A 13,225-nucleotide genomic window follows, 5' to 3' on the forward strand; every position below is an offset into this window, starting at 1 on the left:
TATTCATCAAATATGTTACCTGCAAATCAGGAAGGCAATGCCTGTACTCTAATAAATTAAATGTAGTGGTTTAAATTTCTACTGCGCAGAGTTGTCTAAAGAATAAAGTGCATCTTCTCTAAAAAGATGACAAATAACTGTAAATTTATCTAGATCACATGTTTTCAGTTTTATAGATTTCTTCTAAATTTTTAACTTAAAATAATTTTATTTAACTTTCCATGTGAAGCACAACAGTTACTTTTAGCTTTCCATGCAAAGTGAGTAACTAAATTTTTTTTTATTTGATCTCCAGCACATGACAAAGCCAAAAAAATTTAGAATGGCTATTCTACATATTAACCCTTTTGGGACCATAGTTCAAATGAAATATATTGTGGTCAAATTAATTTTTTCAGTAATCAAAGAGTTTAGAGGATTTTCATTATTAATATTCATGTATAATTTTTAAAAAATGTTCTTACATAAAATTACGATATTCAATATTGATTTAAATATAATGACCAGTTTAAAAGTAAGTGACTTTGTACCACAGGAGAGACATTCTAGGGTGGGTTAGTATCAAAAGGGTTAAACAACAGTTTCAACTTGCATAATTTCCAGCTTTATTGATCAAAAGAATAAAGAAACAGCAACACTTGGTTAAATAGCATACACAAAAAACTCAAATAACAATTGACATTATCAGAGTGAAAAATTATGATTATTTAAATTTAACATGCATTTAGTTAAAAAAAAAAAGAAGATTAAAATGCTGATAAATTTAACATTTTCCAGAAATGTTTCTATGTATATTTGTGCACTAAAAAAAGGATTTTCTATCAAACAAAAGCTTGCAGCCTCTTGTATTTATGTGTATATATATATATAGGTATATTAAATAAACATGCATTCGCAGAAACACGCATCCAATTTCCAGGTCAATGCGAGTGAGAGAGAGAGAGAGAGAAGGAGGTGGTGGAGAAGTGTAGAAGAGAGAGATATTACACCCAAAAAGTAATAATGACCAAAGAGGAATAATCATCATGGCTGGTGACTTTAATGGATATATTGTGCAGCACTATGATAGCTAAACCAGAGAACATGATGGTTATGGACAGGAGGATGGATCGAGGCTTAGGTTTGGGACACAAATAACATAGCCATCTGCAAAGGAAATCAGCCAATCATTTAATCACCTACAAAACCAGGTGAACACATAAGCTGGAGAGACTTCATGCTCACCAAAAAACATAAAAGTTAGAGAGTTGCAAATGCTAAGTCTTTCACCAGAGCAAACTATGCCACTCGATAAAGATAAGAGCTAAGTAAACAATACACAAAGGTTCTTTCAGTTTTCACACCTTTCTTCTCCAAAAGGAAGCTGAAAGAACCCTCAATAGGTTTTGGGAGGTTCTAGGTGACATTTACGACAAAAAAGAGGAGATAAGGGCTTATAATGCAGAGGACAACTGGGAGTTTCTATCAGATAACCAAGTCAAAGATGTAATCAATGGTTGGAGCAATCAAACAAAAAGTGACATATTAGTGGAATAATATTATAGTTAGAACTATAAAGGCTAAGAGAGTCGCTCATAAAGACAAAGAAAATGGCAACAAAGAACAATATGCTGACAAGTTACAAGAATAGCTAATCACAGAGAGAAGCTAAAAAGAAGAGGTTTGCCAATGTTCTACAATATGAGGATTAAAGGCATGATGTACCCCAGATTGCAAATCAGTATGTCAGAGTAATCCAGATGACAGAGATGAAATTATCCTCATCAATGATGATGAGAAAAGATTTCAAAACGTTACAACAGACTGCAAAATGTGGAGAATGTAGGGAAAAAGAGGGTCTATTCTATGCAGGCTGAACAGAGGGACCAACTTACATGACAGTTATATTGTTGAAATAGCCCATCACTCTTTAGCATCCAGATTACACTGTCAAATGTAATGCTTATTTATTCACATTGTTTTGAATCAAATCATGGATTATCTTGTAACTTTGAGATTTCGATAATGTGATTGTTTATTTTTACAATGATATTGTAGGGTAGGTGAGATAGGTTGGATCTGGCCAGTTTGAACATAAAACAGAATATTTTGGCTGGATATGACCGGTTTAAATGCAAAAGGGTTAAGGATATGAATGTAGGCAAAGCTACCAGACCACTTGCGATAGTAACTGAGATGCTGAAAATATCCAGGGAAGTGGAGCTCAAGCTAGTTACTTATATGGTCAACAAGGGAATATGGGGAGGGAGAAGTGTCATACCCAACGACTGGCACAGCTATATCATGGCCAACTTCTGTAAAAGCAAAGAGAAAATGGTCTAGAAAGAAGTCAACATAGAGTTATTAAATTGATGAACCAAGTTATGGAAGTACCAGAAAGAATTTTAGAACAAGTGATTAGAAAGAGAAAGCTTAGATGAGAGTTTATATTTGTGCCAAGTTAGAAGTGTCACTGATTCCTTCATCCTGTGGAGATAACTATGAGAGATATTCTTAACTATGAGTAAACCACTCTATTAAGCATTCACTGATCTGGAGAAGGACTTGGACAGGATACTGGCCGTCTTTAAGAAAACAAAATTTAGATGAGTGCTTTGTGAGCAGTGTGAAAGTTATGTCCAAAGATGTTAAGAGTTGGCAGTGTGCAGAAAGGTATCTACCAAGATTCAGTTCTCAGTCTATTCCTATTTACTACTGCTCTTTGAGCTATAAGAGAGGCATTTAAGACTGGGTTTTTTCCAGAGGAAATCTTGTGCACTAATGACCCAGTTCTCATAGCTGAATCTACAAAAGACTCAGGGAAGAAAATGTAGCAAAATTTAGAGACAAGAGGTCTTGAAGTAAACTTAGCAAAAACTGAAGCCTTGACAAGAAAGAAGACAGAACTTGGTTGTCATCAGGTAAGTGGTTATGCTGACTATGCAGGAAAAAAGAATAGGTAAGAACTCAGTGTATGTGATAAATATAAACTAAGGCTGCACAAAATGTAATGGGATCATAAACAGACTGGCAAAAACCCATTCTTCAAATGTGGCAAATGCACAGGAATAGTTAGCAGTAAAACCACCAATGAAATAAATTCTTTCTGATGTTCAGAAGGTTTCATTAAATTCATTTATTGTATTTGTTACTTAAGTGACTTGATTAACAGTGGAAGAATTGCTCCAATCAGAGTAAGATCAGAATGGGAAAAGGTCAGGGAGCCATTTCTTTCTACAAATGAAAGGTAGATTGTAGGCTGCTTGTGTATAAAATGCAGTGCTGCATGGAAGCAAGACATAGACATTCAAAACAGAGGATGTGGTGCAGAAGCTAGAAAGAAGAAATAAAGCAAGCAAACCCTTGGACTGTAATGTTAGTGTGCATAAAGGATGCAGCGCATGTGAGCTGAGAGAATTACTGAATACAAAGAAAAGTAGATTAGTGAAGAAGAGACTGGATTGGAAGGGACATGTAATGCATATGGATGGTAGATAGATAAAGAAATGTCAGGAGATCCAAATGGAAGAAACCTATGGAAGAGGAAAACTGAGGAAGATATGGGAAGAAGTGGAAAAAGCTAATCTAAGTAGGCTAATTCTCAGAAAGGAGATGACAAAGGAATGCAGCAAGTGGCAGATGGTTGAAAAAGACCCACCCGACTCATGGAGGAGGAGGACATTATGTTTACACACACACACACACACACACACACACACACACACACACACAGATTATAGAAGGCTATAGCTTGTACTTCCCTGTTCCTTGATGCCTATCTGGAAAAATGAACAAGAAACCATGCTAGACCCATCCTATCAGAGTTCCTATAATTCAACAATAACAGGCAAGGTTAAAAATGGAGGAGTTTTGACAGAGAGCAGATAATATCCCACTTTAAAGTAATTCTCAGTGAAAACAACGTTCTGAACAATTGTTTTTCTAAAGATCAAATGTAAGACTAGCTTTTTCCCCATTTATATTAAAGAGTTTAATAAATTACATGAACAAAAATTTAAATTGCTTCTATTAACAGTCACTGCATTTCTCTCCTGTCTGGAACATTTATCAGCTTGCAGCCAAAGTCACAACACAAAACCTCTCTCTTTCTCTCTCTCATTCCAAGACCACAAATCATTAAATTTCCCCCTCCTCACAGCAATTGAACTGATCAAACTCTTCCATATCTAGAACATTACTGTTTCTATATACATAAATATCCAAGAATGCATTAAAAAAAAGTAATAAAATTTCTCTTCTTTTTGTCTCTTCTAACACTACTACTACTACTACTACTACTACTACTACTACTACTACTACTAATCTTCTGAAACAGCACACTACGTACCACAACTACCTAAGTTCACCTGCCTCTTCTCCTCTTCCTCTTCTTATTACGGGTTCCATGTTACAACTTTGTTTAACCATACCCACAACCACCATAAAAGTCTGACTTTTGAAACTCCTTTTCCCTTCCCACCCAACCAAAATATCACTTTACAGAAGATAAAAGTTAAATATCAACTACATTAATCTCCCTAGCCTGGGATTATCTGCAGCAAACAATACTGACACTGCCCCTCTTCCTTTAATTGAATAAAATATATCTATTAGGTATGGATGGAATATGTGGATTGGAGCCAAAGTAGAGAGGATATGAAAAGGAGAGAGACAGGTACATCGTGTGTGTGTGTGTGTGCACGCATCCTGTGTGTTTTATAAAGGCAGTACAGTATAACCAAATTTACAAAGATTCAAGTTGAAGATGGTATAGTAACAGTTATGGAGATACAGAGAAGACAGCTCAACTGCTTATCAAGAAGATGTAATTATGTATGATGTAGTCAAGAAGGTGTTTTGTTTCTGGATGCTTATGAAAGTCAACAGCGCTTTAGTGAAGGATGTCTTTGTGTTCAATAAAGGATCAGCAGGTATCATGTTTTCTGGCATAGAAGTTGAATTTTTCACACCAAAATTTACAACTGAAAAACAGGTCAAGTTATACACCTAAACAACTTCGAAAGACCAAAAACTCCATGTGAAATGCAGCAGGATTTGGAAAGATAGTCACAATATTTGAATATTTGAACTACATGTTTACATTATATTCTATGTTGACTTGTATGCCAGAAAATACCGTACTCCAAATTTGAACATTCCCATACTAAAAAGGAAAAAATTATTGTTTATTAATCTTTCTATTTTTAGAACGGAAGGTCTCATCCAAAGTTATCAAGGATTGTAAAACTTAGTTTATGTGTCATGAATATGAAAAATGGGGTGTTGTTAGGGTGCTTTCTAGAGATATGTTGTGTATATTTTGCTCCTATTGAATGTGAATAGGTAGTTGAGTGCTCAGTGAAAGATGTTTTTGTGTTTCCATTCATGAAAGATATTCCAACTTGATAGAAAGGAGCTGAGATTTCACATAGATGAAGTTTGTGTGCTGAAAGAGCAGTAGGTGAATGAGGGGGGCATTATTATAAGAATATATGCCAAAAGGATTTATGCAGTGAGAAGGTCATAAATTAAAAATATAAGATATAATAGAATAAAAGATATGACCAAAATCTGAAGCTGGAACAGAACTTTAAAGCAATGAAATATTTAATACCATAAAAACCCATGTAATTTATGCACTTTTTTCCACAAAAATAAAAATAAACTCTAGGGGTTGTGTAAATTGCATGAGTAGATTGCTTCCAGGATTTTTTTGGAAATTTTTTTTGTTGCAAAATGATGTACAAAATGTAAACATTTGTACCGAAAGTTGACTCATTTAACGTCTGAATAGGTTTTTACAGAAAAAATAATAGCTTAAATATAATGAAGTTGACTTTTATTTATGCTGGACGGTATAATGCTTACTTATTCTGTATAAATTTACTAAAACTATTAAATAGTTAACTACTTTTTGAAGTCTGACGTTCATGCTGGTAAACACGGTTCAGGTCATATCTTACATTGCTTGGAGTTTCTACCTATCGCAATGGAGCATCATTGATATACATAGAGATATGGATATTCCTGACGGCAAAAAATATAATGATATGGATAATCTTGATTGTATGTTTTTATTTTTGTCTGTTTATTACTAGGCACAGTTTTAAGTATGTCAAATTGCTTACGCCAATTTTGAACATTGGCTTCATTAACATTAAAATGCCTTCTGGCAGCTCTATTGCCACATTCAAACGCATATTCAACACATTTAATTTCTCCTTTGCACTAAGCGGTTCATAAGTTCTGCCCATACTGACAATAATGGTAATGACAAACTTTTAAGTTCGCTTGACATTTTATAAGTGTGAAAGAGATTAAAAATTCACTACTCCCTATCAAAGGTTCCAACAAGAATAGGTGGAAAAGAATTCTGTTTACATAACCAGTCTGATCTGTCACCTTCCTCTGTCGGTTGAGTAAAGTGCCATCCAAGCTGATCTTTATTGGTAATTATACTTAAATTGCAACACCTGTGCGTATTAATCAGCCTTGTTTTTGTTGGTAATTCTTATCAACAACTTTTCCTGTGATCGTGATCTGAGAAGACTTACAACAGTATGCTAAAGATCAGACATAATTTCTTGTGGACAAGAAATGTAAAATAAAGTTTATTATAAACAATACAAACACATTGTAATTTAACAGCTTTCAATGTGATACCTGTTAAACAGAAATTATTTTTATTTACTGAAAATTTAACAAAAACTAATCATAAGTAAGTGAAATTATATGCTAAATACAACTAAATTGAAAACCATTTTTTTCCCTTGGCAATATTGACAATTCTGAAAACTTTGAGATGCGAATTTTACATGAGTAGAAGCTTTTTTTAACAAATTTTATCCTGAAAAATCATCTGTGCAAATTACACAGGTACACAAATTACATGGGTTTTTATGGTAATTAGGACAACATATAAGATTCAAAATTAAATAAAGCATTTTAGAAAACAAAAAATTTCCCTGGTCTTTTCTGCAAGCATTACACATTATATAGGCAAATAGGTAAGGACCATTCTTAAAGAGTCAAATTTATATTTTATTTTCAATTACATTCTTTCAATAGTTAATGAAATTCAACTTGATAATGTCTCTAGATTATAGACTTAGCAATTAGTACAATTAATAACTGCAAAAACTAAATATATATTCTATACTTTCTTTCATATGCATCTGTATATGCATGTTAACATACACATATATGATATTAACATATATGTGATATATACATATACAAAATAACAAAGGCATGTGTATGTCACAATGTAAAACATTTGTACTGCATGATGTATGTATTAGGTATACATGCAACCACATATGGGTGTGTCATTGCATGTGCACAAGAGTGTGTGTGTGTGTGCGTGTGCGTGTACAAAATAATCCCGACTTTAAAAAGTACAATTATCAAAGAGAGAGAGAGAGAGAGAGAAAGATTGAAAAAAAAAACGCAAAAGCAAAGGATGGCAGGTGAGGAGGGAGTGATTTCTTGTTTATCCCAATATAAAAACATAATTCTACAGAAAGTCTTTGGAATAAAAAGGATTTTTTTTTTTTTAGATAAAGCTTAGAAAGAGAGTGGAACAATTGTAGGTAACCAACACCATCAAAAACAATTCATAAACAACAATCCAGTAAAGATACCAACCAACTGTTAAGCATTAAAATTCAAGAAACTATTTCTGTGCATATGAAACCAAAACATACTCTCAAGGATGAAGAAAAGAAAAGAAAAGAATATCAGAAGAATATGATGGAGCTTAAGCAAGAGAATAATTAAAACAAAGACCCAGAGAATAGTAAGCTTTAGAATGGAATGAATATGAATATTTGTTTTCCTCAACCATAGAAAATGAAAAGAAAATAAAGTGGGAGGGATCAAACACATACACAGACTGAAAATATTAAATAAAAAAAAAAGATTTTTCAAAAAAAGAATTACCAGCTGGGATTTCAAGAAACTAACCTGCCAAAGAAAAGCAACCTGTGGGATACAGTTTGCTTGATATTGTTCGAGTCATCCCATTTGAGTCTGAAGCTTTCTGAGACTTCTCTGAAGGGGTAGCTAACCAGAAAAAAAGCACATTCAATAACATTTCACACCAGTTATTGAAAACTTCCCAAAAACACCCACGCATACACACACATTTGCACAAACATATCAAGCAACAGGAAATTAAAGTATTAATTAATTGAATTTATTAACTAGTAGACAATAAAATTTTTAAAATATTTGTTATTTGTTATATAAAACTCTTATTTGAAAACAAATATCAAATCATTATTACATGTCTAAATATCAGATTCATCATCATTATTTTAACAGCTATTATTTATTTATTTATATTATCTATTTAATTTTCATGTTATTATATGTCGATTAAGTCTGCAATACAGAATCACTCAATCATTTCATCAGATCATTAGTTGAAACTGCTTTTTGATGATCAAATGATTGTATGAACAAAACCTCGTTTAAATCTGAAAATTCTATTTAATATAAAATCTATTTGTTCATGAATTTAAATTTTATTTATTTATATGAAATTTCTTCAGTAGGACGTTTATCAGAGTGGAGGAGTATCAGGTTACAATAAAAAAATTTTTAAATTCCTTATCAGTCAAATAGGAAAATACTGAAAATATCAGATTTCTAAAAGAAATACCAGGTGTATGTGCATAAATGTAATTTGTAATGATAGGTTAGCAGCCAACACAAATACAAAACAATCATTGATGATTTCTATTAACAAAAAAAGAAAAATAAGAAGCACCCAAAAGAAACACAAAAAAATAACATAGTTTAATATTTTTCCTGAACATTTCAAAGCACTAATTTTAACAAAACAAAAAGAAAAAAAGAACAAAGTCAAATAAATAAAAGGAAGTGCACATTAAAATATTAATTCTATTTGTTCTTGTAGCTGCATTTTTTTTTTTATAGGAAGAGTTAAGAATATAAAGTAATTTCCTTTCATTTCAAGTACATCCTCTTTCAGCAGTTAACAACCATGTATTATTTACCTTAACTAAATTGAAAGCAGACTTATTTCCCATACTATGAACAAAGTGATTATGTCAATGATTATGCTTTATGTTCATTGTGCAGCCACCTTCAAAACTATCAATCAGCAACCCAACTTTCTGCCCCAGTATTTTCACCAACAACATACACTGGTCACTCAACCTGCTAGATATAACAGCCAAATCTATCATATCACAATCTCCTAACCCTTTTGCTACCAACCCTTCTGAGACTAGGTCCAATGACAGAAACTTCCAGCTTCAAAATGACCTAAATTAAAATCTTCCATCAAAATTTCATGTTTATCTATTTTCCAAACAGTAGATTTATAATAACAGTTATTTCATAAAAGTCTTCATTATTTTCTAAATTAATTGAAACAAAAGCAGTGTAGACAAGTAATATTCATAGCCACTTTAACATGGACTTTACTGCAATTTTTTAACCCCGAGAGGACATCTCCTCTAGCTGGTTAACGATGCACAGCTGCATCCGATAAAATCGCGAGCAGCGGAGCAAACCCCTACCATCTCCTAGCAACGGGACAAGTAGACCAGTCCTGGTTTCAGGCTATTTCTGCCACTCCTCAGTACTGGACACCTCGTCTGCCAAAGATGACTACTGGACCCATCACTAGGAGATGGCAGGGGTTCACACCCCTGCTCCCAGTTTTATCGGATGAAGCTGGGCATCGTTAACCAGCTAAAGGAGATGTCCTCTTGGGGTTAAAAAATCACAGTAGAGTCCGCTCAAACAGTAATGCTGTGATGGACTGACATCCTGAACAGCTGGAGGGGAACACATACGCCATAGAAACCGGGGAAACCAGGCCCATGAGCCTGGCTAGGCTTGAAAAGGGCGCATAAATAAAAATAAATAAATTACTTAATAAAACAAGGTTCATCCAGAATAAACACAAAGCACTTATCAACAAATTATTTCAACAAATCATCAGCCACTTTAAAGTGGAATGATAATTTCAAGACTAGGGAAAAGATTATTTGAAATTCATATAATACAAGTAACAATATAAGAAACTAATAACAGATCATGCATGTTCTCCTGTGTAAAATGCCACCATTCCAATAAGTTAAAACAGCTTCATGATTCAAATTTTCTTGAGAAATTGTTTTCGTGTTGGGACAGCCATTTCAAATATAAACATTACAGAGAAATAAAATTTTCATTACACTCTAAAAATATTAATTTGCTTTTAGCATACTATATATATGCACAAAACAATGCCCAACTATCTTAGGTAATCAAAAGAATTGAATAAGAAAATAATTCCTTGCAGTAATTTTAAAATATTGATCATATGTGGAGTTTTTTAAACTTGTTCTGACTGGATTAACAGGAGTGGGGAGGAAGAAATATTGGCATAAGCAATTAAGTGAAGATGTTAGTAAATAGAAATGGGGTTTTTTTTTTTGTATCTATTAAATGTAAAAGCTAAAAGATGAAAATACAATCAAAACATGAAAATATATATAAATAAATACACACACACATACACACCTGAGCACGCACACACATACACACACAAGCAAAACGCATGCACAAACACACCAAAGAAAGATTAGAAAAAAGGTTTAGAAAGAATGTAGTAACAGCTTTTAAAGATTGATTGAGTCACAATCAATTTTAATAAAATATTCAGAATATGTATGGATGAGAAATAGAAACTTCTATGTAGATAAAGACAGTGACAAATATAATCACCAAGTCGAGCCATGAGAAATTTCTCTGTCTAGAGTAATAAAATCAATATCGTAACCTACATCGACATATACTAAACATGATACAAATATGTTGTACTTTTAAACAGGAAAGAACTTGACTTGTAATAAAAATATACTAAGAAATAAAATTAGAGAGAAATGGTTTAAGATCCACAAAGTAAATAGGTCATTTTTATCTTTAATGTAAGCTAGCTAACTACCATATACTCAAGATAATATTGACTAGACTGAACTAAATAAGTGAAAATAACTGTTTAAGTTCCTTCATATTCAAAATTGTATTTCAGAAATTAAAAAGCAGAAAGCTAATGTAAAGAAAGAAGTGGTCAATATGATATAAAAGTAGTACTAGTAGAGAAAGAGAGAAGAAATATTAAAAAGTAAGAAAAAATTTGGGAAAAAAAAAGTTTACAGCAAGGGAGGTAAATCTTAAAATCAAGAGGGGAGATGATATTTTAGGAAATATGTGTTTTCATAAAATGCCCAAAGTATTCACAGATGATGATAAACAATTGTCAAAGAGAGTGAGAAACTGTGCACATAAGAATCAATGTGTGTGTGAGAGAGGGGGAGAGAGAGAGAGAGAGAGAGAGAGAGAGCAAATGAAACAAATGTGTGTGTGTGTATGTATGTGTATGAGTGAGTGTGTGTGTGTGTGTGTGTGTATGTATATATATATATATATATATATAGAGATAGATAGATAGATAGGTAGGTAGGTAGGTAGGTAGATAGATAGATAGATATATGAGAATAAAGGAGTGTACATGTTTGCATGAGTGAATGAAACAAAATGTGTGTGTGTGTGTGTGTGTGTGTGTGTGTGTGTGTGTATGTATGTATGTATATATATATATAGATAGATAGATAGATAGGTAGGTAGGTAGGTAGGTAGATAGATAGGTAGGTAGGTAGATAGATAGATAGGTAGGTAGATAGATAGATAGATAGATAGATAGATAGATAGATAGGTAGGTAGATAGATAGATAGATAGATAGGTAGATAGATAGGTAGGTAGGTAGGTAGGTAGATAGGTAGGTAGATAGGTAGACAGATAGGTAGATAGATAGGTAGATAGATAGATATGAGAATAAAGGAGGGTACATGTTTGCATGAGTGAATGAAACAAAAAGTGTGTATGTGTGTGTGTGTGTGTGTGTGTGTGTGTGTGTGTGTGTGTGTGTGTGTGTGTGTGTGTATCAATGAACAAAAATTAGTTTGTGCATGAACAAAAGCAAATAAGCGGGAAATGGAAGCAAGTGTGAGTAAGTGATGAATGTGAGAGCGTACGTGGATGTGAGTGAGGGTAAAGATGTGTGCACACATTTGATTGGGAAGGATTGCATGTGCACAAGAAGGAGTGTATGTGTACACACGTGAATGAAAATGAGTATGTATGTATATGAGTGAAAAAAAAAATATGTGGGTGAATAAAAATGATAGAGAATAACTGTAAATGACTGTAAAAAATTAAGTGCGTAAGATCCAATGAGAGAATGCATGTGGTTGAGAGAGTGCATATAGCTGAGAGAGAAAGTAAGAGTGTGAGTAGGAATTTGTGAGTGTGAGAGAACACTTTAGACAATATGATTTCAAACATGCATAGAAGTCAACTCAAAGAGTGATTAATACTAAAAACTCTGAGTACTTGATAGAGAGACAACATCAATTATGAGAAACAAATAGCAACAGAATAGAAGAGAAAAAAAAATTAGATAATTACATGTCAATTTTGAAAACAAATACACCAAGGAGAGAAACAACACTAAGTTTCAGTAAAGTTGAAACATTACAACAACTATAACAACAACAAATAAAGGAAGAATTATGATGCCTTTTAAACTATAATGATCAAATTAAACTATCTTCCAGTTCTCTTCCATTATCCTCTGCCCGTCACGGAACAGTAGTACCTTTCTTTTCTAATTTACCCAAGTAATCAAAGTTATTATTTGATACTCTATTAACTCCAAAACAACTATTCAACTCTAACAGCAACCCAACATATTGAAATACGAGTTCCAGAAAAATAAATCTCTCAGATTCAGCAGCAGAATCGGTTTTTTTTTTTCCTTTACGATATGAACTGCAGAAAAAAAGAAATAAAGATTTCCAAGACTGACACCTATAATTACATTTTACTGCTCTATTTTCAGTCGGTTATTTATTTAAATTTAGTGTGTGTGTGTGTGTGCGTGTGTGCGTTAGTTCATTTGTTCATTTTATGTCCACTTCCCCATGCTAACATGGGTTAGATTAATAAATCAGTGAGGCATTGTTTTACTGCTGGATACCCTTCCCATCACTAACCATTATCTTTTCTGTCAAGTAAGGAATCTCTAAGGTGCAAAGTAGGTGAACAACTTGTTGACAAGTAACAATGACAACACTGCTTGCAACTTGCATTTCATTGAGTGTAAACAGGTGCAGACACACACACATACACTCATATATATATATATATATATATATATATATA

General features: G+C 33.0%; 1 protein-coding gene across 3 annotated transcripts in view; it reads right to left on the bottom strand.

Moving 5' to 3' along the window:
* LOC106881312 (arfaptin-2) overlaps window positions 1-13,225 on the bottom strand; it is an 85,436-nt gene that overhangs the window by 10,505 nt on the left and 61,706 nt on the right. For 2 of the 3 annotated variants that reach the window (XM_014931652.2, XM_014931653.2), the window contains exon 3: window positions 7,945-8,043. The exons of the other annotated variant lie outside the window; for it this stretch is intronic. In XM_014931652.2, the coding sequence (XP_014787138.1) occupies window positions 7,945-8,043 (99 nt within the window). The remainder of the gene's footprint in view (window positions 1-7,944; window positions 8,044-13,225) is intronic. 3 annotated transcript variants of the gene reach the window in all.

The sequence above is a fragment of the Octopus bimaculoides genome, chromosome 5 (genome assembly GCF_001194135.2).
Source record: "Octopus bimaculoides isolate UCB-OBI-ISO-001 chromosome 5, ASM119413v2, whole genome shotgun sequence".
In the NCBI taxonomy this organism is placed as follows: domain Eukaryota; kingdom Metazoa; phylum Mollusca; class Cephalopoda; order Octopoda; family Octopodidae; genus Octopus; species Octopus bimaculoides.